Source organism: Carassius carassius, chromosome 5 (assembly GCF_963082965.1).
Source record: "Carassius carassius chromosome 5, fCarCar2.1, whole genome shotgun sequence".
In the NCBI taxonomy this organism is placed as follows: domain Eukaryota; kingdom Metazoa; phylum Chordata; class Actinopteri; order Cypriniformes; family Cyprinidae; genus Carassius; species Carassius carassius.
Genome location: NC_081759.1, coordinates 28,418,678 through 28,443,230, shown reverse-complemented (window position 1 = coordinate 28,443,230; position 24,553 = coordinate 28,418,678). Strand labels below are relative to the sequence as shown.

Below are 24,553 nucleotides of genomic sequence, written 5' to 3'. Positions count from 1 at the left end.
CAGTCTATTATTGATTTTTATTTCCACTTCACTTTTTTCCAAAGAGACAGAACTATTTGCACTGTATTTATCAGTGGGACAATATTCATACAATACTACAACCTAGAAATAATTTGCAGGTCTCAGCAGCACGAATTATGTGGCCAGCTACATCTGATTCAAATATTACGCTAATTAACAGCAAGCGGTGGTTCACTCGCACTGACTCTTATTCTGCCTGAAAGAATGACAGAGTTGAGGGTGGAGCGATTCGACCAATCAGATGAAAGCAGCGTTTCAGCCCCGCCTACCAGTGCAAATGAAATATTAAAGCCATAAACTGAAATGATCAAAACGTACACGGACCAACGGTCTTGTCCATGTTCTCTCACTTGAATCCTCTTCTTGAGATTTGAGTCTCTGATCTTCTGCAAGCCCCGCCTTGTTCACGCAGTGATTGACATGCTGGGAGGGGGTGGACACGTGATCGGCTCGGAATGCATTTTCAACCTGCACATTGAATTTTGCTACATTCATTGCGGGACACTGAATGAAAATGCAATCGTAAGTGTCTTGACTGTGAGTGTTATTGCATTTAAGAAAAATAGCATTTAAATTATAATTTTGCCACAGTTTTTGCATAATTTCTGTAATACATTTTCATTTTAATTTTGCAACTTATAAAGCGTTAAAATTAGTTTTCATTTTACATATTAAAACTGGTGTATGAAATGGCAAATGAAAATTATGTAATTTAATTTTAATTTTGCACCAAACGTTGCACAAATGTATTGGAAAATGAAAATGTAAATACAGAAATGCATTGTCATTTTACATATTGCAGTCATTTTGCATATTACATTGCAAATTGAATATCGCTACCCATGTGCTTCCATATTCATGCACATGTTTACATTTTATGTCAATATATTGACCGTTTTCAAATTCATGTCAAGTCACACATCACAGTCCTGGTCTCAACTGTACAGTCTTGTTGTGTGTTAAGTGTCTTTTTCCTTGTTCCTCTTATTTATGTTGATTTGAATGTTCTTCTGTAAACTCTTGTGTCTCTTTGAGTGTGGGAAAATGTCACAACAAAACGGGTGTCTAACACGTTTTCATACTGTGGATGTCCTTTTAATTGTCAGAACAATCACACACAAGTGCCAGTTCTAACACACTCCCGTGTTAATACACATTCTTGTGACGTCTCTTATCTGCAGTCATTATCGGTCTCTGTTTCTGAACTCAAGAAACCTGAACCTAAACCAGAGAGTAAACCTCAGTGTAACCCAGTTTCTAAGCCTGTGCCTAAAGCCCACAAGGCACAGGAGCGTGTGAGTACTAACCCTTTAGTGCCAGCCTGTAGCCGTAGTGTAGCATCGCTGCCTCATCGCTGCTTGCGCTTAACAACCCTGCAGCCTCGCAGCATGTCGGCAGCTATACCACACCTGCTAGAGTGCAAAGTCACAGCTCTGCTACTTCCTATTGCTTTCAGTGGATCAGTCTTGTGCTTTTTTGTATGTATTTGGCTACTGCAATGTTGAATATGTAATATTTTTTTCTTTCTTAGGCCTGAGCTCTAACATTAGTGTTTGCGATGCACTTTGTCACATACAAATTTCTACTTCATGATGTTTAAAGGCATCTTTGTTGTTCTGTGTAGTGCTGTTGGTTTGCCGTTTGTTGTCAGGGAACCTTAACTTATATTATGTATGTATAGTGTTTGGGTGCATCACAACAACTGAACTAATTCCTACTAATCCAACTCACATGAGATATTGTTTCTTTATTTCCTTCAGTTTCATTGGATTTTACTTTATGCCAAGGCAACTATTTTTTTTTTTTTCTAACATTGTATTTACGTGTTTGGGTTAGGATATGAAATTAGTTTGTTACTGTTTTAGGCAGATGTGTCCTAGTGTCTTTGTGGCAGTTATTTCATTATTACACCCACATTCCCCAGGCTTGTCCATACTGCCCCCTGTTTGTCCTTAGTGGAACATTCCGGTCTTGTGTCTGTTTTTTCTTTTTTTTTCAGTCTCTCTTTTTACTTATGTCTTTGATTGTGCCCTTGCTTTCCTTTGTGTGCATGTACATATTGTGCTGACTAAGTTTGAATATTTTGATTCAGATCTGTTTATTAATATGATTTAAAATATTTGTTTGTTATTAGGAATTATACTTCAAAATTAGTTACAGAAAAAAATAGGCATAATAAGTTAACTTGTGAGTATACTGAAATAGGACATGTATTATATGGGGTCAGTAAGATTTAAATTCTTTTATTCATTAAATTGATTAAAAGTTACAGTAAATACTTTCACTTTATTTAAGATTTGTGTTTCAAATCAATGCTGATCTTTTGAACCTTCTATTCATCCTGAAATAGAAATATCACAGTTTACACAAAACCTTAAGCAGCAAAAACTGTTTTCAACATTAATAATAAAAAAATTATTATTATTATTATTGAGCACCAAATCAGATGATAAGATTGCTGAATGAAAACTGAAGAATTGCTGCCAATTCAGCTTTAAAATATGATTTTTTAAAAATGTATATTAAAATATAAATATTTTAAATTGTTATATTTTATATATTGTCATTATGATTAAATAAATGCAGCAAAAACATCAAAAAATCTTACCAACCCCATACTTTGAAACGATAATACATATGTGAGTGTATTTGTGTTTTTTTTTTTTTTTTTTTTTTTTTTTTTTTTTTATGAACAGTTTGAAGAGTGTTTGTTACCTATATAAACGTGGACATATTATAAAAATCCTTTAATGAATAACAGTAGTATTGTCCGATATAGTTGTGACCTAATCGGTATTTAATAGTTAATAGAAACAATGCATTATTGTGCCGTCTCCTAACTGCAGCATGTTTCGGTCAAGCAGGGATCAGAATCAGAATCTGTAAACGGTCCGGGCCGTGACAGCGGTCTAGACTCAGCATCACGGCAAGACCCTTCAGCTACACTGCCAGGGCGAGGAGGAGCAGAGGCGGCCACAGAAATTATGGAGGGCATCCTTTGCAGGAAACAGGAAATGGAATCGCACAACAAAAAAGCAGCCACCAGGTTACACAGGAAGCAGATCAATTATAATAAGAATGACTGTGAGAGCCCAATCAAGTCAGTTGTGTAAATGGTGTGTTTTTCTCTCTGTGCTTTTGTAGATCGTGGCAGAATGTATATTGCATATTACGTAAAGGCAGTCTGGGCTTCTATAAGGACAACAAGAGTGCCTCGAGTGGAATCCCCTACCATGGAGAAGTTCCCATCAGCCTTACTGAGGCTGTCTGTGAGGTCGCCCATGACTACAAGAAAAGAAAACATGTATTTAAACTTAGGTGAGAGAGAGATAGTAGAAATAAACTGTTCAGATTTTATGAGTATTCTTGAAACTGCAAATACCCAAGAACCTATATGAAGTTTTTAGAATGTGACATATTGCCTTATTTTGTTAAAGGCTTGGGGATGGAAAAGAGTTCTTGTTCCAAGCAAAGGATGAGGTATGTTTTGCAAAGGATGTTTCTAGGTCGTTCTATTATATTAAGTTTAAAAGAAGTGTTATAGTCATATTGTGATGCAAATATTCTCTCCGTCAGGCTGAGATGAGTTCATGGATTCAAGCAATCCAGTCATCCTTGTCGTCCACCGAGCATTCACCGGGTGGCACACGAGGTCTGAGTCGGGCGATGACCATGCCGCCTATGTCTCCCAGCTCGGGCGATGCAGGAGGTGTAACCATGCGCAACAAAGATGGCAAAGAGAGAGACCGCGAGAAGCGCTTCAGTTTCTTTGGCAAGAAGAAATAAGTACCCAAATATGCCACAGATCTCAACAGTGAGCCAAGCAAGAGAATTTTGTCAACACTCAAAAGAAACTGATAAAATTAGAAAAGGCGAAGAAAACTCGCTTGTCAAGTTGTAATACATTTTTCATTTTTGCCCTTTTTTCCACTTTACATTTTTTTAGTTTGTCATATTTCACACATGGATCTGGTTCAGTCTTGCCTCCTAGATTGAACGCCACTTTTGGTGACCATAAGCTCTGAGCCAAGGGAATGTTTCCCAGACCAAGAGTCTTCCTGAAAGTTCAGATCATACCTTTCAATTAGACTGGTTATTCTCTAAAAATCATTTTGTTTTTGGGTTAGATGGCGTTTCCATATTGTAATGACCAAGAGTGCTATTTTGTCTTTTTCCCCTGATGATTTCCTTTATATGTCCTGATTTCAACCTTTCCCTTTCTTTGTGAAGGACCGTGATCCTTTTCTTTGTTTTTGTTTTTTTAAATATTATTATACTTACAACAAAAAGATTTAATTGTGATTGCTATTATTAATATTGTTTTTTGAGTCAATTTAAAGTTGAATATTTAAAGAAACTGTAAGTATAGTTGGTGTGACCTCATGTTCAGAGAGAGGACAAAGGAGAAAGAATCCCATGAGTCAGTGGTGGGAGTTTATTCTGGTCTTTTTTCCTTTCATCTACATGCTCTTCTAACAGACAGAATATTTTCTTTCCTTCTCATTTTTCTAGATATGACTGTGTTGAATGCTTCTTTTATTAAGTAGTGTTTTTTCGGCTTGCAAGTTAAAGAAAATGAGTTAAAACTCCACTATTTATGATGGTTTTATTTTTTATTTGATCTTTCTACTCTCTTGTTCATTCCCATTAAGAGGTACTTTGAGTATGCGTTCTTATTGTATGGTTTTGTTTCTATAGGTTATGTTCCTTTAACCACTTTATCCTGTTCTCTTCTTAGACCAGAAACATGTTTGTTGTGAAGATTGAAATTGAGGTGTGATGCTGTGGTTTGGACTTTGGTTTTACAATTGCTAGAAAGCAAACAGACAAAACACAAGTATCACTTGCACAAGCCAACATTAAACTTGCGTCAAACAAAGAATTTGAGGACGGGCATATTTTGCTTTTTGATTTTCAAGTTTCCTATCGGAATGTATTCTCAGGCGTCAGTTTTACCATTCACACAGTGACGGACACACGCACATAAGCCTACACTTTAAATATTTTACAGGGATGAACCTCTCTGACAGCTGAAGTTGGGTTAGTGTCAGTGATGCTCTTTAGGTTGATGCTGTATTTTTAGGTGTGTGTGTGAGAGAGAGTGAGTGTGTGTGCGCTCAGAAGAGGTTGCTTTCAGGTATATCGGTTGTGAATGTTGCTTCAGCTCTGAATGAGAAGCAAAATTACTGAGGTATTCTTAATGTGGACCAAAATGACAATTTTCCCCCCGCTCATGGTGATTGAGATGATCTGTTCCCTTTATTTGTACATCACAAGTTACTTTCAATTATCTTCCTTGGAGGAATGTGAAATTTTTAATTGTAGGTTTTATACTTGCGGCCAGCAGGAGAGTCTCTCCTATCCCGTAAGTCACGTTACACAGAGGCAGAATCAACAGCAACCTAGAAGACAGGATTTCAGATATACTTTTGCAGTTAAACGCATGATGTATTGGTAACAAGTGTTCCCACTGTGGCATGAAATCAGTATTTTTGTAGGATCAAGATTTTTCAGCCTCATATGATTGTGAGAAAGCTTGCCTTGGTGTGTTAATATTAGCCTGAGTTTTTGACGTTATACAATGAAGCCCCTTCCTCTGAGGTGTGTGGAGTATTGAGCCATGTCCACTCCTATGTCATTCATCTCGACATTTCCTTTGGAGACGCATTTAAGGGGGTCAACACGAAGATGGAATCTAATCTTTGTTTTTTTGCTGTGAAGTTTGATGTGAAGGAAAATGATGCAGACTCTCTGCTGAACCTTGTCCAGTCCCCAAAACAGCCTCTTTCCAGTTTTCAGTGATTGGGCAATGTCACGGAAACACATTTTCCACTGCATTCCAGTGATGTGAAATTAGGATCTTGGAGTCAGCGACGTTATGAAACATTAATCTCTGGATCGATCTGATGTTCTCCATCCTAAAGGATTAAAAAAAACACTGCGGTAGAGCGATTGTAGTGCTTTTGTTCACACAGAATACTGTCATTGAGCTGTAAGATGATTCATTTAGTCTGAGCCTGCACATACAGTTTGGGACTGTGTGCTAAATTGCTTCCTGAAATAAGTCAGTGTGTTGCATTGGATTATTCTCATTTGTGCTGTTGATTTTATTTTATTATTCTTTTTATCAGTTACTTTATCTGAAAACTACTATTTTCTCTCACATTTTACACTATTTAGTATGGTTTAACCCAGTATGCTTAGATGGTCAGTTACATTATGGCACATAAGGGAGTCTGTTTGTGTAAATTTCAGCGGACCAGTGTGGAAAATTGTAGGGAAATGAAATATTGCAATACAGTGAATTCAATGGGAAGAAAATAGTCTCTCAGTAAAAGTGAGTGTGGCCTCAAAGTACTGAGCATTAGATTTGATAAAATCTGGGATTTTTTTTAAGCAGAATTTCTTTTCCTCATCCAATAGTGTTATATTTTACAAAATTTTAATGCGTCTTCAAGAATAATTCCGCCAAACCCATTAAAAATACAATTTATTAAAGAAAGTTGATTCCGTTCTTGATTTGAAATTGATTTTAAAGTTGTTAATATCACTACTATTATCTGTTGTTATTATTATAATAAAAGTCATTATTAATATTACTATTAATACTACTGTTGCAACTGCACCTCTTGTAAAACTGCAGCCTATTCGTGCTGAGTTTCTCGTCTGTAATACCAAACCCCGCCATTTGGGGGCAAGTGTGCTGTGGAGCATTTTTCATTACTGATCTAAACAAGAAAAAGACTTGTTTGTTGACTTGTGTATCTACATCTAATATTAGGAATAAAAACATGATTTGAAAAGAAATAAAAAAATGTGTGGTGTTTTTCTTATAATAATAGGTGTATAAATATAAGATTAATATTCATGTATGCTCACCACTTTCAAAAGCTTTTGAGTCCATTATTGTTCATTATTTGGGTGTAACTATGCTTAGTCTTGCCTTTTAATTTTCCGTTCCCACACATGTCTAAGCACAAAGCAGACCTTTCTCAGACTGCTCTGCCAGCTAAGTCTTTAAAAGGTCATGAACTTTGACCTTAACCCATCCACATCTATGAAGTTTACCATCTTATCAGGAATCAGCTTGCCTTGAATGCAAATCTCTCCTCCTCCCTCGTGTCCCTCCACTAGACACAACAGTATCTGACTTCAGATTCTTGTGTTTGCAGAGGTGTTGTAGCTGAATTAGATTTTTTTTCTACAATAATAAGATTAAATATTTATGATAAGGCTTTAAAACAAATGATAGATTGAGAATGAGGTGCATTCTCATTATCTTAACCATGTCTGCACCATGCAGAGAATAGTTTGTTCTGAATCTGGCCTTGAAACTCAACCACAAAGCTTTCAACTGCCCACAGACCTGCAAACAAGGACTGACTGCATGAAATGCTCCTGTTGGCCTCTCAACAGTTCTCTTTATATACTTGCTCAGTATGCAAATCGTCCGTTTAGTTTGTATTGTACTGACCAGCGGTCGTTCCTTCTCCTGTGTTAATGTTTTAAACTATCAGGCCTGATGAGTGTCATCTATGGAATGATATTCCAGACTTAATTCAAAAGGAATTGCAAATTGTATTTGCAATTGCGTTTTCAATTTGTGGACGCATAAAATGTGACATAATGCAAATGCAAATCGCGCATTACCGTTTTCATTTTCGTTTAAGCGAACGCACAGTTTCTGCCAAATTTAAAATGGAAATGCAAAGTCCGTTTGCAATTGTGTTTCCCATGCGTTTATTAAACACTTAATATGTCCGTTTGTGCTTTGAGAATCGCCGAATCTGCTGCCGTCGTTCTAGCACATCTGCAGCGGAGACCTGAACCAGGAAGTTGGTCACTCACCAGATAACACAGTAACCAGTTATAAACCGTAACACTGGGAAGATTGACTGGTGACGTAGGTCTGCGCGCGTTTCAAAACGAAAAAAGATATGAAATACCACTTCCTCCTTTCATTTTTCATTTAAACATAATAATAGCAGCAGAAATGTACTTAGTTCAGGGAAATATGTATATATACATTCATTACAAATGAAACTAAATATTTTATGAATTGCCTTTTTTTATTACAGTCGACTGTGAGTGACGTCACTTCCCAATGCAAACACGCCCAATAAAATGGCCCCACCCCTGTCACTTGATTGACAGGTTTCCGTGTAGACGTTGGAAATTCAAATGCGAAAGGAATTGCGATTCCATTTGAGTTTTGGCAGTTTACATGCACAGTGCAGAGAGAGTGAAAAGGCAAATGTGGTAATTAATATTGCTGTTTAAATATGACAGGCTCATAGCTCGTAAGATATGGGAAACACAATTGCAAATGGACTTTGCATTTCCGTTTTAAATTTGGCAGAAACTGTGCGTTCGCTTAAACGAAAATGCAAACGGTAATGCGCGATTTGCATTTGCGTTTGGATTATGTCACATTTTATGCGTCCACAAATTTAAAAAGGCAATTGTAAATACAATTTACAGAATCGCTTGGTAATTGCAAATACAATTTGCAATTCCTTTTGAATAAAGTCCGGAATATCATTCCATAGTCATCTATCAAGTCTATCAAGTGTTCAGAATCGCTTGGTAACGCAGCACCGCTATGCTAAGGCCGATTTAACCTCACCTCCAGCTCTCCCGGGCCCCGCTTTGTTCAGTCACAATGGCGCGTTACCCAGCGACCGTTAAAACCGGCTGAGTGCAGCGCGAGGGGCTAGACCCTCGCCCTCACTAAAGTGTCACAGATGCTTTAAACTGTTGTCAAACTGTCTTTGAGCCCCAAACGGACTGGTATAATATATAAAGAATGTCGTTATTGGGTCACAAAATTTAACACTGGATCTAAGCGAAGGAATTATTGTAAGTAGCTTAAATTCAATTATATTACTTCTATTTGTGTGTTATGCATATGGAATAAAGTAATGTAGTATTTTTATTTGTTTATTTATTTTTTTTACTGGAAAGGAAATGGTTACCATTGGAATTATAAAAAGAAAAGTTCGAATATTTGTCACTGTGCTTGTTCTAGAATTTGAGTGAGATTAAAAAGACATTGTTGGCTGTGTGGCAGAATTATTCAGGTGAATCTGTGCAATAGTTTCAAGAAAAGGCGTAAATGTTCAGTAGATTTGTTATCACGGCCGATAACATTCACGAAGTGGAAATTCTGGTGCGTGTGACTTTCTTGTAAATCAGCTGCAGATGAATGTGTTGAAATGCGATTTCAGTGCTGATAAACAATTTTTCATTTTAAAGCTGAGTGAAATGCGGCTCTCCGTGTTCAGAGGAAGAGCTGTGCAGAATGTGAGTCAGCAGGGCACTGCAGTGCGCGTGACCCCCGGATGCTCTCAGCTCCACTGGGAAACGCGTGCGGGAGTTTGATCATTAGTGTAATCGAGTTACATATGACTTTCCACAGCCTAAGAACCTGACCTGGAAAACCAAAGAGAACAGTGGCTGTTAAAAGCCTGATTTAATATAGTATTAATGGACCCGCTTTTTATGAAACACAAATATTCGTTCATTAGGCTACTTCAGTATGTGTGTTGTCTGTATGTATTTATGCTGTCATGATTTTATTGTGATCTCAACATTTAAGTTGTTTTCTCAAGAGATCAGTTTTTAGTTGAAAAGTTTATTCAGGCCTATTATTTATTTTATATTTTAGTCTTGAAGCCAGTTCTAAATGTAATATATTAATAATAAATGGCCTATATTGCTGCATTGTTGGGCATGTTTGTTTTGGACTCATTCTAGCTGTTTCTGCACGTGTGAACTTATTTTGCCTTTTGACTGCTGAATTAGCAAAATAACTTTTTGTGTTTGTGTCGGGGGGGGTTGATGCAGTCTAGTCCAATTAGCCAAGTAGCTCCACTCACAAGTCCCTACAGACCTGAGGTATATGCTATGACTCACTGATTCCACTTTCAGCTTCAGAATGGGGTTCCTTAGTATCTTAATGTGCATGCATTGTGTTTCTTCTCTTATGTGTATGTTTCTATAGAAGCATGTGTTCAGGAATCAGCTCTGCTCTACAAAATGCACATCGCATCTTGAGTGGATTTAGAGAACAGACAGATGGATAACAGCTAGCCCTACCTCCCAAGATTGTTCTGCAGGCAAATATGTGTGATGCTGAGGGCTTGCAGTTCACAAGAGCAGATAGGGTCATGAGGGCAGATAAGCAGATAGACAAAGCAAGAAAATGTAAAGAGTCCAGATATCAGACTGAGGGGAAGTGACAAAGAAAAAATGTTTTCGCTTCTCTCTAGTGTCCATATGTTGAGCAGAACCATCAAACATTGTCTTATTTACTGTAGTATGGAATGGAAAAAAAATTAAGAAGAGAAAAAGAAAGAGGCCTTTTTAGATAAATTGATTCGAACTGTTGAATGTGTAATAAAAAGCATCTAAGAACTGTCAGAACTAGCAGAAGGTTGAGAAGAAAAGTTGAAAAATTGTTGATATTACAAATGGAAGTTAGAAAATAAGACTGTGGTGAAGCATTTAGTTTGGTCTGGAGTGTCTGTATGGACCCGCATTGTTAGAAGAATGCCCCCATGCCAAACAACAGTGGAACAAAAGAGAGCTGCGAAAGAAAAATGAGGACAAACTGGTGTGTTTCATAAGTCCTGTCTGTTCAAGCTCCCGAGAGTGTCCTAAACTCTAACTCAAAATCTCTGAGCTCAGTTTGGAAAATTAAACCGTTTTTGTCCAGTATGCATTGTTAATTAGTGCATATTTTTGAGTCAGCTTTTGGTGCTATGTTGTGTGAACAATCTGTTTGACGTGCATTTCCAGTGGACATCCTGTCATTGTCAGATGTGTGATGAACTTTGGAGCACAATGAGAGCAAGACAGGTCAGTTAGAGCTATTATAGGATCCGCCATGCAGGAAGAGTATTCACTGACTGTGTGAGTGTAACAATAAAAACTCCATAATCATCGGGAAGGAGGAGGCAGGAACCGGCAGACAATCAAATAAGGTTTAATAATGACAAAATAAAAACCAAACACAACTAAAGCCCAGGCCTGGTCCTCTCTCGTCTGTCACTGTCGTCACTCCGGTTTTATATCCCTCCATCTCCTCCGTGGGACTCGAGACCGGTGGGTCGAGCAGGTGTCGCTCATTTCCCAATCACTCCACCGGCCTCGCTCTGTTCCCACGTCTCTCAGCCCCACCCCACTCGTCACAGTGAGTCACGGGATTGTGTTTAGGAATCTATACAGACTTGAAAGAACAAATGAAATCTTTATACCGAAATAGGTAGCCTATAGGAAAAACAAGGCTTAGATCTTCCCAGAGGCAGACAGTCAAGCAACAACTGCCCAGCATTGTTAGAGCTGAATGCATGGGTAAAGGTTTTGTCTACTTTTTAAAAAGTTGAATCATTCAGTACTAAAGGAGTATAATTCCATTAAAGGTATACTCCACCCCAAAATTAAAATTTTGTCCTTAATTACTTACCCTCTAGTCGTTCCGAGCCGTGTCACAAGGATACGTTTTCTACGTATATTTACGCTTTGATTTGAAAGAAAACAGCGCATCCTGTGGCGCGGCTGACACAGAAGATATGCTGCCTGCTAGGGCTGTCAAAATGGCTGAAAACTAAGAATTTTGTACTTCTATATTATAAAAATTCAAATTTAAAATTCATAATTTTAGTTAGGGTGAAGAAAAGCTTTTGGCTTCTCTCCTGAGAAATATTACTAATGCACGTTTATTCAAAGCATTAGAATACATGACTGTGAAGTGAAGAATATTTAAAATAATGTTTATAAACCAATTATAATTAAGTTGCTTAAACAAAACAGCATAATGTATGCATGCATAGTTTAATACAAAGGCCGGAAAGCCAATCACACAGAGTACATTTTTCATTTAAAAACATTAGAGGCAGTGGGATGTGGAAAAACCCACCATAAAGTCTCAAGATATGTTTTTAAAAAGTTGAGCTTACATTAATTTTACATGGCTTTCTAAGCATGCAGCTCTCTTGTGCAAGACGCGAGTGGAACGGTGATAGAAGATCTCCCTCTAGATAATGCGTGAAATATGCCTTCTGTGTGAACGGCTTGGTTTCAGTTTTGATGTAAACAAGATGTTCTCCACATTGATGTTCTCTTTTTCCACAATATTTTGAAAGAACATTGCAGCAATGCTGCATCTAGTGACTTTAACTGGATAGGCTAACAAAAAAATTATAATGCAATGACACTTACATTGCATTATATATTTAGAATGCAATGACATCATATCTCGTGCCCCACTGATAAAGCCCAAAATATTCTTCCGCCACGCACCGTCTGCATTGCCTTTTTTTTGCATCAAAAGTCCGGGCTATTCAAAATTAGATTTTTTTTTGACAGCCCTACTGGCCTGCATACATCTCAGATTCGACAAAATGGCACTTCACTGATATAGAGTGACACAGAGGAGACAAATTGTTTAATAAATTTGAATAAATTTTCATTTTGGGGTGGAGTATCCCTTTAAGACTTTATAAGATTTACTCATATTGATTTACTCATATTGAGCAGCAGTAAAAAAAATAAAAAAAAAAGACTTTTCTCTGGTGACGTATGCAGGACTTCTCCAATCATTTAATCCACTTAAGCCAAGCCCTGCAATCTCACGTTCATCTGCCTCCACATCTGAGTCCAGTGCAGTGCCCACATCTCAAAATCCAATATATATATTTTTTTCTATAATCCGTTACACTCAAATTAAATTCCTGAGTTTGAACTAGTAAATTTTGCCATAGAACTCCAAATGTATTTTAAACAAAGTAAACCTGAAGAAGAAAATCAGTCACAAAAAACTTTGTTCTGGAGACAAAAACCTTGTTTGAAATTTTCAAAAAGGTTTGAAATGTCTTGAAATTTGAAGGCTTGTATGCCTTTACAATCAATCAATAGATTGAAAGCTAAAACTAATTTGTTAGGAGTTAAGGTAAATTAATTAAGAAAAGTTTGTTTTTATTTTATTTGTTTTGAGGGGGTGCATATTTTATTTTTTGTATTTTGTGATAATTTTGTTTGCGAGTTGGTGTATTTTTTGGCTTATTTTGGGATAATTTGTATTTTTTATTTTTTTTTTGGACTTAAGATGCCTCTATTTTTATATAGGCTATCTATTTTCGTATGTGCTTTCATGAGAAACCATTATCTTTGTCTATTTTTGAGTAGCATATGTGCGATGAGTATATGACAGATTGAGGGTTTGGATGGGAGACATTCACATTGTTATGATATGGTTTATGCGAGAGTAGACGGTGTGATAACTCCACATTATGAGTCACCGCGCGCGTGTGTGATGCGTTGAAGACTCCCTCTGCTGTCCTGCTGGAATCTTCAGCAAACACGGAAGAAGCGGGATAACACGGCGGTAAATGCCAAATAATGGCGTGGATGCCGCAATTGTAGATATGAAGGGCGATCCAGATCCAGTGAATCCAGTCCTGTGTTCTCCGTTTCAGCAGTGATGTGAGAGGGGCTTGTTACAGAACTCCACAGCGCGAGCGCGGCTCTGTTTCTACACGATCAGCAAACACACTCTGTATAGGTATGCGGTATCAAGTGTTAGAGATATTTTTATACTTATGTCAGTTCTGCAGGTTTTCATGAGGAAGGATGACAGAGCAGAAATGATATTGAACAGTTTTGACCTGAAAGTCCTACGCTTAGATACGTTTTGGATAAGAGTTTGATCACGGGCTTCTCAAAGGTAGGCAAAATATATTATTTGCATGTGGTGTTTTGAATATATCGCATGCCGCTTAAATACAAAATGTGAAGTAGCCTAATCATAGGACTGTTTTCACGGAGGAGTTACGCGTAATTATCCAACCTCTTTCTACATATTTGTTATAATGCAAATGATCGTTTAAAACATGATGACTGATAATCTCTCTTGAACATACAGTAGGCTTATAAGAAACTACTTATTGTGTCCGTCAGTGTAATGTATTCTGGGGTGTTGTGTTGCGCCTGTGGCCGGCCAAACGAGCGCAGGGTGGTGCGCGCAAACTGCCGTGACATTGCTGCCATGCGAGATGTAGCCAACAGACTAGACTCTGCTTCGCTCACAAAAGTATCGTCTACTTAAATGCGTACTAAATTTGATTTGTAAATGAGTAGCCTATAATGAAGCCAAATGTGGTAGTTTTTGAATACGTTTGGAGCTTGTTAGTAAATTGAAAGCGCACACAGACACGTGACAGGCTGATTGACCACTGTCTCCACAACAGCTGTATTTCTATTCATTTCCTGAACATCATTCATTTAAGGGCGAGATTGCAAAAAGAATTGCAATTCGAATTTGAATTCAATGCACTGGGATTAATTGATATTAATATTGTTGCTAGTGTACTTTTAGTGTTAAAATGTTTTAGGAGTTAGTTTGAAATTGAAGTTTAGCCAGACTTTGCTATCAGATAGAAACATAACTCAAACATAATTTTCATTGGAATTGGGGTACAGTTACTGAAAAAATCCTTAGCAAAACATAAAAGAAGCATACTGGTGATCACATGTGACCCGCAAGCCAACCATATAATGGCTCTTTTGTTATCCCTTTAATATTTTTATCTGCAATCTCATAGAAGCACATGCATAGTTTCAATGAAATGAATCACACCTGTTAGGAAATTGCTCGAGTTAACTTATAAAACATCTATTTTTGGATATCAGACTTTAATTATAGCTCATTCCAAAATGAATTTGTCATTCTGAATATGTTTATGACAATTAGCAGAAAGCAGTCAGTTTTTTTATATGTGATGTTTCTACCCAGTAGCAATGTATTCAGTGTATTCTCCTCCACTGACTTTAATTCAAGCAGAACAGCTTCCACAATCTGCATTTTAAAGCCATTTTTAACCTGGGGAGGTGCTCGGATTGCCCATCTCTATGGTTTGCTCAGCCTGCATTTTTCTTTTTCTTTGTTTAGAATTTAAGTATGTGGTTGTCCTGAGACTGATGAGAATGACAGATTCAAATCTGTTATAAAATCAAATTTGATAAATACACCTCACTGCTGTTAGTGCAATTGGTTTGATGAGCGTTTTGAATATTTGGGGGCAGATCCAAATAAAAAAATAATTTTAATGGATTATTTGCTTGTTAATTCTGAATTAGACTGAAGTAGAGTAGATATTTATGTTCTTCAGTGCTCATTCTTCTGATTTATAATAAAAATGTGTTAATATCTGTCATCAGGACGAAGATCGTTGGTGTTTTGATGGTTAACTCTCTCTGTTAAACAAACCAAAAGCTGATGTGTTTTTGTGTCAGTTTGTTCTCTGCATTGTCTTCCAAACAGAGCAGTCTGTTGAGGGCTTGTTTGAGCACAGCGCCTCATTTACGCTTTCCAGCAACATTGTTCACTTCTGCTCAGAAACTAATAAATAACCTCAGGCTTTCAGAGGAGCAGCATGGCTCATTTCCACATTGTGAAATGTCCTATTTTTATTTTTTTTTAAACTTAACTTTAATCGAGTTAAATGATGGTACACATCATATTCTCCAGAGTTCCACAGATTTGTCTAATATGTTATAAACACAGAGATACCGAAATGCCATAAAAGAAAAAGCATTCACACTTCCTGACACTCTTCTGCGAGTCTGAACAGGACTCCCCACCCCGTCCTCAACTGTTACTCAGTTGTGGTTTGATTAAAGCTTTTCTGACATCCAAAGTTGTTATCTGAGAATGTAATGCTGACCCATTTCTGTTTAATGCGGTATTCACTCGTATTAGGCTATACACCAACCACATATTATAAATCTGATGCTGCTGTATGTAGTTTAACCGATTTGTAGTTTATTATTTTCACCCAGTTTATGTAATTAGTGCCGGTTGATCTGTTCATTTCGTTCTAAATTTAAATTAAAATGTTAAACAGTGTCCTGCTAAAATCATGTATTTCAATAGTACGTCATATAAATAAGTTATAAATAAATTATCTTCCCTAAAAATTAAATGTGATTTGCAAACAAAACATGCGGGTTGCAATACAATCTAACTAATTAATCAGGTTGCAATGTAATCTAATTAATCTGTTGGTTCATTTGGGCTGGAACTGATGTGCTAATTGTTCTCTGTTTATCTGTGGTTCATCATGATGTTGCTCAGTTCAGCACACTGGCTTCTGTGAAGCATGTGCATGTGTACTACCATCAGCGTGTTTGCTATGAATATCACATGAAACCTCTTCTGCTTCTTCTGCAGAATACATGAGAAGATATTTTGAGGAACATTTAGGCCCAAAATAACATTGGTGACCATTGACTTGCAATGAATGAGCAAAATAAACAGTGAGACATTTATGTAATAGAAGAAAGACAGACAGATATGGTAAACAAGAGGGTTAGTAAATGATGACAGAATTTTCATTTTTGGGTGGGACTGTCCCTTTAATAATAAATAGTACTCGATATGATCTAACATGTATCATAATTAGGGCTGCACGATAAATGGCATGCGATATTTAATGCACATCTTGTCAGTAAAGCCGGTACACAGAGCCGTTGTTCACTGACAAAACATGAGCAAAACATGCACAAAATATGATCGAGTTTTTGCGCAGCTTGTCAGTGAACAACGGCTCTGTGTAGTTAATGTTGCTCCATGTGAAAGCGTACAGGTGATGCAGATTTACCGCTGATTACAGAACCAGCTTTACTGACAAGATGCGCATTCAATATCGCATGCGATTTATCGTGCAGCCCTAATCGTAATGGCATCTTTTCAAGAAGTAATCTCTCAAGTTTCCTCTTTTTGTAACACTTTATTTGCTAAATTTATCAGAGTGATCTAAAGATGTCAACAAGTTTACCGTGATTTTGTAGAAAAGTTGCAATTTGTTACTATATAAAAACATTGCTTTCCTAGAATGTTTAAAATCTTCCAGAAATTTACTTTATGAATCACATGATCAAACTGGAATAGATATGTTTTACTGAATGACCTACATACTATGTTGATGCACTCTGTTAGTCAGTTGACACGTCGATCAGTATAATTTGAAAGAAATGATGTCTAAACACACTAGTATCTTCTCTGAAACATTTCAGAACTTCTCTGACTTTTGCTGGGTCACTTATGCAACAGCAAGGTGGCTTTTCCCACACTTGAGACTAAAACACTGGCCTTTGTTTTTGCAGAGTGTGCGCTAGTTAAACTCACTTTGATAAAAGTCAAGGTTGAAGGAAACACACACACAGCGGCATGTAGTTAACAGAACCAGCTCCAGAAGTATGATTTAATGCTGAAGGTATGCTCTAGAGCCCTGATGTATTGTCACACACATACAGGTCTTACGGTCTGTTATTTTTCAGTATACAGACATACACGGTAAAACAGTTACTCAAATATTCCTATTATACTGCTGATGAACTTTTCTAAGTTTTGACAGCCAAGTCCATTATCAGCAGACACATAGAGACAGTCTTCTATCATATATGTGCAAGGCAAGTCAAACATGCCAAGACTAACAAACCCTGATTATTTGCTCCGACTCTTTCCAGATTGTAGTTTGTTTATTATCTCTCACTTGTAATAAGAGGGTTTTTAGTGTCAGTGGGAACATAGTTTCATGCCACAGAGCTTCTCTTAAATTCACAGACAGCTGACAGACTTGTGCTCTTAGCTAAAAACTTGTAAAGAAAGTAAAATACTTATCCCAGTTGCATAGATTAAATTGTGAACTGCATGCATTAAAGAGTTGACAGAATGCACTTTCTGTACTTGTTTTTCACTACTTCAGTTACATATAGGCCAGGCCTACATGTGATCATTTAATAAAAATCAGTAAGTGATCACTTGGTCTAGATATTTTTAACTTTAACATTACTTTAAAATTAGCGGTTTAATCGAATTTTTTTAATGGGCAAAAGAAAATCATGTTTTTTTTTATTATTTAAATGCAAATGCAAACATATCGAGATATATATTGAATATTGTAAAAAATGTGACAATGTCGAGATATCATTTTTTATATATATATATATATCGCCCAGCCCTATGTGGCAGTGCAATGGTGGGCATAGCTGGCTTGTGTGGGTTAGGATACCTCTGGGCTTACCCCTCTTCTGCCTCCTCTCACACCGCTTGTGGTGCCTCTGCCTTGGGCGAGATACAGTAGTGGGGGTCGTTGATGGTGTAGGCCTTCGAAGCAGACCGAGGTCCCGCAGCTCTTCCGTTTTGCTCTAAAAATGTTATTAGTTTAGTTTAGCTCTAAAAATGTATACGTACAAAAACACTGCGACTCACAAGATGAAAAACACGAAAACACCGTTCTGTCGGGAGAGAGAGAAGCCGCAGCGTGTGTATGCGCCACCATCTTGGATCCGAAAGTTAAAGTGTTTCCAAAGAGAATTTTGCATTTCTATAGTAATAATAGATAAATGTAATACATTTGGAAATATTATTATTATTTAAAATAACTGTTTTGTTTTTTTAAATGTAGTTTATTGAGGGCAAACTGAATTTTCAGCAGCCACTCCTCAAGTCTTCATTGTCACATGATACTTCAAAAATCTTTCTAATATGTTTCTTTTTTATTATTACTGTCAGTTTCAACAGTTGTGCTGCTTAATATTTTTGTGGAAACCCTAATACTTTATTTTTCTAACTTTTTGCTTTCCAATTTGCTTTGCAACATTACGAATGACTTTCTTTTACACTGTCGGTCAATTTAATGTCAATGCGGATTAATGTAGTGGATCAATTTTGAGTTCTTATATACCACAGTGTATGTGCTAAATACTCTCTCTTTTTTTCCCAAACTGCAGGCATACTGGATTTTCAGCATCTTAAACAATGGCAGGATTGTTCTCCTGATAGGAATACTGTTCTTTTGGATGTGGCATTCAAATGTTTATATGAAAAGACACTCTGAAGAATTTTCCACAAGAAAGGAACAAAAAAGTGTCCTGTTTTTGTCCAGTTGCCAAGTGCGTTGTGATTTTTGTCTCTCCTTTACGTGTACAGTCCATTTATTTTATTTCACCTCTCCTTTCTTCCATTCACCCTGCTGCAAGGATTGTCTCTCTGTTGTTCAGGAGGACGCGGTGGGTCCGACATGTCTACCAAAGCCCCCATATACCTTAAACGACGAAGCCGCAAAGGAAAGAAGGAAAAGTTACGTGACCTTCTCTCGTCAGACATGATCAGCCCTCCACTGGGAGACTTCAGACACACCATCCACATCGGCAGTGGCGGGGGCGCAGACGATCTTTTCGGTGACCTATCTTTCCTACAAGGTAAATTTCACCTGTTACCAGGTCAAGAAGGTCACCAGGGGTCATTCCAACTAAGTCGCACAGCGAGTGTAAGCAGTCATCCGCCGGCCTGCGAGAGCTCGCCACTTTTGAAAAATGCCTTGTCACTTCCTATCATTGGAGGGGTGCAGGCGCTCACCCTTCCGGCCCCCACGGCCACAGCTCCTCTGACTTCAGCAGCGACAGCGGTCACTGAGGTCACAACAGCACTGTCAACGACCCAACTACCCCCAGCATCTCCATCTCTCGCTCCACCTCCCAAACCTCCCAGACTGCACCTGGAAGAGAGGAGCGTGTCACGGCATACGTCACTGCCTGCATCTTCGAGCCGCTCTCCACTTCATTTGCACACACACGAACAAAGTCCAGATCCTGAGGAAACTGAGAATTGTGTGAAGGATGGAGATGAGGAGGAAAAGCCGTATCTGTCTAACGCTGGCTCTATGCTTTCCCTCCATCTGGACTTGGGGCCATCGATCCTAGAGGATGTGCTTCAGATCATGGACAGCCAGAGAACAGGAACATTCAGTGGGCGACTTACACCCAGTGGACGACAAGAGATATATACCTGAAAGTGAACAAGAGATCCGAGTCAAAGCTTGATGGTACATAAATGGACTAATAACATTTTTCTTCATATATTAAAACAGTTTGCCTTCAGATAAAACTCATTTACCTGTTGTACAGTTGCATTTGCTTGGGAATTTTGACATTTTTGTCTCATCATACATATAATCTTTGGAAAAAACCTTTGGAAGCGGGGCAAGTTCAAGCTTCTGGGTTCAAATGGAATTTATTTCTCTTTATTTTGGACAACCAATACAAGAGTACACCAATTCTGGATTCTCTTAGATACATTTTGAAACATCTGAAAGCATTTAAGCAAGCACATGTAAAACTACCTGCATTGTGTATGTACTATTACAGAGCAACACTACAGGAAAAGAAAAACTGACATTTTTCTCTTTCAAAGCAGCAATGACATCATCTCCCCCTCTGTGTTGTTGCAATTTGTGTAATCGGGTAAAAATGCGCAGCTCCTCCCTAATGATCTGGACACACACACATGCCAGGAGGCCTCTGCATCTACACCCTTTCTCTTTTTGTTGGGAGTAGTTTTCATTGTTCCGAAACAGAAACCCAGAGGCGTTTTTTTCACGGACCAGAATATAGAATGTTTTCCTGTCATAAAATACCCTTTTTTTCACTGTTTGGTTATTGTTGCAGTGTCTGCAATCCCCCAGGCTTTGACAGATGATCACTTTTCTTTGGCAGCAGTGTTTTTTCTTTCTCTGACTTGAGTGGTGGGCCTTAAGGAAGGTTTTGTGTTATCTTGGTATCCCCCATGTAACTTAACCCGCATGGGTTAATAATGCTCTGTGCTTCCTGTTCACAGGTTAAGACATATTAGTATTAGTATTATTTTGTTATATTATAATTTCAAATAAATAACTTTGAACCTTTTTTATTAATTTACTACAAAGTGTATCAAACCGTCAACAAGGCGGCAAACATTAGCAGAAATAGTCATACTGCAATCAACTTTATATGATGCTACCTTTGCACTGTAACAGCAATAACAAAATCTACTGTATTGATTTACACTCATCAGTTCTCATATTTAAAAAATATCTATATTTTGGGATTTGAAGCATTCTCATTTTTTCCTCTTCTCAAAAACCCTCTTCCCTCTTCTTTGTACCAAGTAGCAAGTGTTAGATTCTTGGTTCCTTATTTATTTTTCTTTGTTCTTACAAGTGAATTGTCTTACAGTTCCATCCTTACATTGTGAAATTAATTTTAAAGCTGAATCTATATCCAAAATCACAGTTCTGTGCACTTCATTTCATTTTTGATATACATCTGATCTAAAAGTAGATTAAATACAGAGACCGATTATATCGTATGGTATACCTTTCCATTTGGCTATGTACTTATTTTTGTACAAATAACAACTCATTTCCTTACACTAAATATGATCATTCTGAACAGGGACCTAAATGTTAGACATAGAATAAATAAATGTTATCACCAATCATAATCATAATCATATTCCTAGACAACATAAACCAGAAATGTGTGGCATAATATAGTCACTTTTACTGCTCAAATGATTTGAAAGAGACAATAGACAATGAAAATATCTTCATTTTTTTTGTATTAGTTTAGGACAACATATACAGCTCATATAAGCCATTGTCTTTAATTAAGGGTGATCAGGGTTACTGAGGATCTTATGATTTTGCATCACTGAAGCAAAAAAATTAATTAAAAGTACAATACATAAAATTCAGGCCAACAATAAACAATTCGGTAAATATAGATGGGTATGTGTAAGTATGAATAGGCAGATGCATTACTAAAAAACACACATTAATAAGCATCTGGGTCAATATCACCATAGAGTGCCTTTCAATTCTCACAATATTCAAAACTTACGGTTTAATTTAATTTCTCATTTGCTTTATGTCGTAAATAGTAGACACTAAAGTACTATTAGCTGAACTTAAATAATTAGATGACAGGATTTATATAGGGGGTTATATCACAAGCACAAACATCTAAACTCCATTTAATTTTTTTTTATATTATTTTTTCTGTCACTAATCTGTAGATTTCTCTTTCAGTAATACTTCTATTACTTCTCAAAATAACCATCAAATTTGTAATCCTGAGACTCAGACCTTCCCAATGATATGTATTTTGCCAAGATTATAAAAAGTTTTGATTCCAAAAGACCATAATGCATTTTGTAATATGACACTTGACACTGCCCACTAAGGGGGAGGAGACTGCCAAAAGATTTTAAAGTACCATTTCCATGGTAACGCATTGTCCGATTTCAAAATGGTTTTCACAGGATGAATCCTGGGCATTTGATGATTACTATAAAATTTGATAGAGAAAAAGGTCAACAACAAAAAAAGAGCGCCAATATTAATAGGTGAACACAATTTGTAAATTTTATGATTTGACAATTTTCTACTATCATTCAAATTTAATGAGCGGTGCATGGGACATAGCAAAATAATATGCATCCTCTTACACAAAACAAAAAAAAAACTATCTAGAAAATGTATCTAAAGAGTATCTAAACTTGGCCTTATACAGTAACACACCCTTTCATAGTCATTTTAAGTTATCAAGCCAAATGAGTTATTTGTGTAACCCTACAGTGATATTGACACATCTCTAAAATAGTTTTCTGCTCCACCACGGCAAAACTCTGGGATCATTTATGTTGTTTAATATTAATAATTATTCCTGGGTTTTAGATTAAACTAAAACTGTGATGTTCTTACATTATTGACATGACTTATTTCACAAATACAATATATTCCTGACAAATACTTTTTACCATAAAAATGCCTCATGGTTTTAGACTGAAGGGGAAAAAGCTGCATCTCTGTGAAGAATATTATAGCATTGCTGCCTTATCAATAAAAGTGAATCATTAATACCTTTGACTACACGTTAACCCTGTGTCAGGTGCCTCTACAGCACTTGTTCAGATCTGCACCAGGAGATATTTTTGCCCACGTGTTGGTTTTTATTGTGCTTTATTTTGTCAGATTCTGTACTAGATGTTAAGTGGATGTTTGCTGCTGCTGCTGCTGCTGCTGCTGTAAGAACTACAATAGATTTACAGAATAAGACATAGAGACAGAAACATAATGGTGAATAAATGCCTATTTCTGATCCAACAGTCTGGCTGTGAAATCCCTCTCTGTTTTATTTGCTCATATAGGTAAACACAAAAGCAGTCACAAGTTGCATGCTTTATGTGGATTTTATGTGATACAATACAGATTTGTAATGACCAACCTTACACTATGTTAATGCAAAAGAATTCCCTAGCTAAGATTGAAATTATTATGGGTGTAAAAAGAGCAGAACTGCAGGCCAGTGCATGAATGACTGTTATTACTGCTCTTACCTGACAGACTATTCTCATCGCAAGTCTTAGCATGCATGCCTTTATTACTTCTATCTGTTTTGAATACAAGCAATGTTTTGAATTTGCAATTTGGAACGTATACCTTGTGGCTGAGACCCATGCTTGTGGTTTTGTGTGTGTGTGTGTGTGTGTGTGTGTGTGTGTGTGTGTGTGTGTGTGTGTGTGTGTGTGTGTGTGTGTGTGTGTGTGTGTGTGTGTGTGTGTGTGTGTGTGTGTGTGTGTGTGTGTGTGTGTGCGCGTGCGTGCGTGCGTGCGTGCGTGCGTGCGTGCGTGAGGCCCATTAAGAGTCTGAGAGTGTGTCTGTGTACTTTGCTTATTTGCAGTAGCTCCTCTATTTTCTGAACAGGCTCTGGGAATCTTTCCAACTGGCTATATTAACACAGAGCAGCCCAAGTCCCTGACCTTACGATCACAATACCATGGGAACACCAGTGAGAAAGAGAGGTGGGAGCAGTACGAGAGAGTAAGAGGAAAGGAGTGTGGAAGGAAAAGGGTTGAGAGAAGGTGAACGAGGGCCAGGATGAAGTAAAAGATGGAGGGAATATTTTCAGAAGAGCAGATATTTTTGGTATCAAAAAGAAGACCGTAGATAACAATCCACAAATAATTTGTCAAAACACATTGTTGCACTTTCATGCACATGTCATTAAAAATCAATAGGGTGAGCCTCCTAATCAACTCAGACAAAAGGAGATCATCATAACCAGCTGATCTGCATTCTGATAGTGATTGTTATAAATCTTTAATTAACATGTCACAGCACTAACTGGCTTAGTTCTGGATTAGCTTTCTGCTGTTTTCACATAATCATTTTGGTCAGTCCTCTGTTTTGCTAGTGAGCCATACTGTATAGCAAATCCATATTTAAAGAAATAGTTCACCCAAAAAGGAAAATTATGTCATAATTTACTCACCTTCATATTTTTCCAAAACTGCATGACTTCCTTTCTGCTATTGAACACAAAAGAAGATTGTTTGAAAAAAAATATGTCTGTCTTTTCTTTCTCCAGGCAATTAAATTCAGCGTGGAGCAATGTTCTTTGAATCCTGTTGACTTTCACTGGATGGACAAAAACAGTTCTTCAAAGACATCCCAGCTATTAAAAATATTTATTCCAAGAACATTTTGATAATGTTTCCATTAAGTTATGTCTGGCATAATGGTAAGTAAATGAGAATGTTCATTTATGGGTGAACTATCCTTTCATCAGACCTAAAATGATCAGACCTGGATACAAGTGCCAGTAAAAACATGCTGATTTTTTGCTTAGCCTGTTCCCGAAGCTTGCA

General features: G+C 37.2%; 2 protein-coding genes across 9 annotated transcripts in view; both read left to right on the top strand.

The window, feature by feature from the left end:
- Positions 1-6,836, top strand: part of LOC132141163 (spectrin beta chain, non-erythrocytic 1-like) — an 81,370-nt gene extending 74,534 nt beyond the window's left edge. For 4 of the 7 annotated variants that reach the window (XM_059550450.1, XM_059550452.1, XM_059550453.1 and 1 more), the window contains 5 exons: positions 1,203-1,316; positions 2,886-3,067; positions 3,166-3,339; positions 3,459-3,501; positions 3,598-6,836. In XM_059550450.1, coding sequence (XP_059406433.1) covers positions 1,203-1,316; positions 2,886-3,067; positions 3,166-3,339; positions 3,459-3,501; positions 3,598-3,807 — 723 coding nt within the window. In that variant the 3' untranslated portion in view covers positions 3,808-6,836. Of the gene's footprint in view, positions 1-1,202; positions 1,317-1,781; positions 2,105-2,885; positions 3,068-3,165; positions 3,340-3,458; positions 3,502-3,597 lie in introns of those variants that run through there. The other 3 variants (XM_059550455.1, XM_059550456.1, XM_059550457.1) reach the window with 2 other exon arrangements.
- Positions 6,837-8,577: 1,741 nt separating this feature from the next.
- Positions 8,578-20,074, top strand: cdc42ep2 (CDC42 effector protein (Rho GTPase binding) 2). Of its 2 annotated transcripts, none has more exons than XM_059550449.1 (2): positions 8,578-8,880; positions 18,817-20,074. In XM_059550449.1, the coding sequence occupies exon 2, from the start codon at positions 19,107-19,109 to the stop codon at positions 19,875-19,877; it is 771 nt and encodes a 256-aa protein (XP_059406432.1). In that variant the 5' UTR covers positions 8,578-8,880; positions 18,817-19,106; the 3' UTR covers positions 19,878-20,074. The 2 variants fall into 2 exon arrangements, with proteins under 2 accessions (XP_059406432.1, XP_059406431.1); XM_059550448.1 differs by lacking the exon at positions 8,578-8,880 and adding an exon at positions 13,417-13,747.
- Positions 20,075-24,553: the final 4,479 nt, after the last annotated feature.

Bases quoted from the DNA above. Each gene is read 5' to 3' on its own strand.
- cdc42ep2 (XM_059550449.1), top strand. From the start codon at position 19,107: ATGTCTACCAAAGCCCCCATATACCTTAAACGACGAAGCCGCAAAGGA.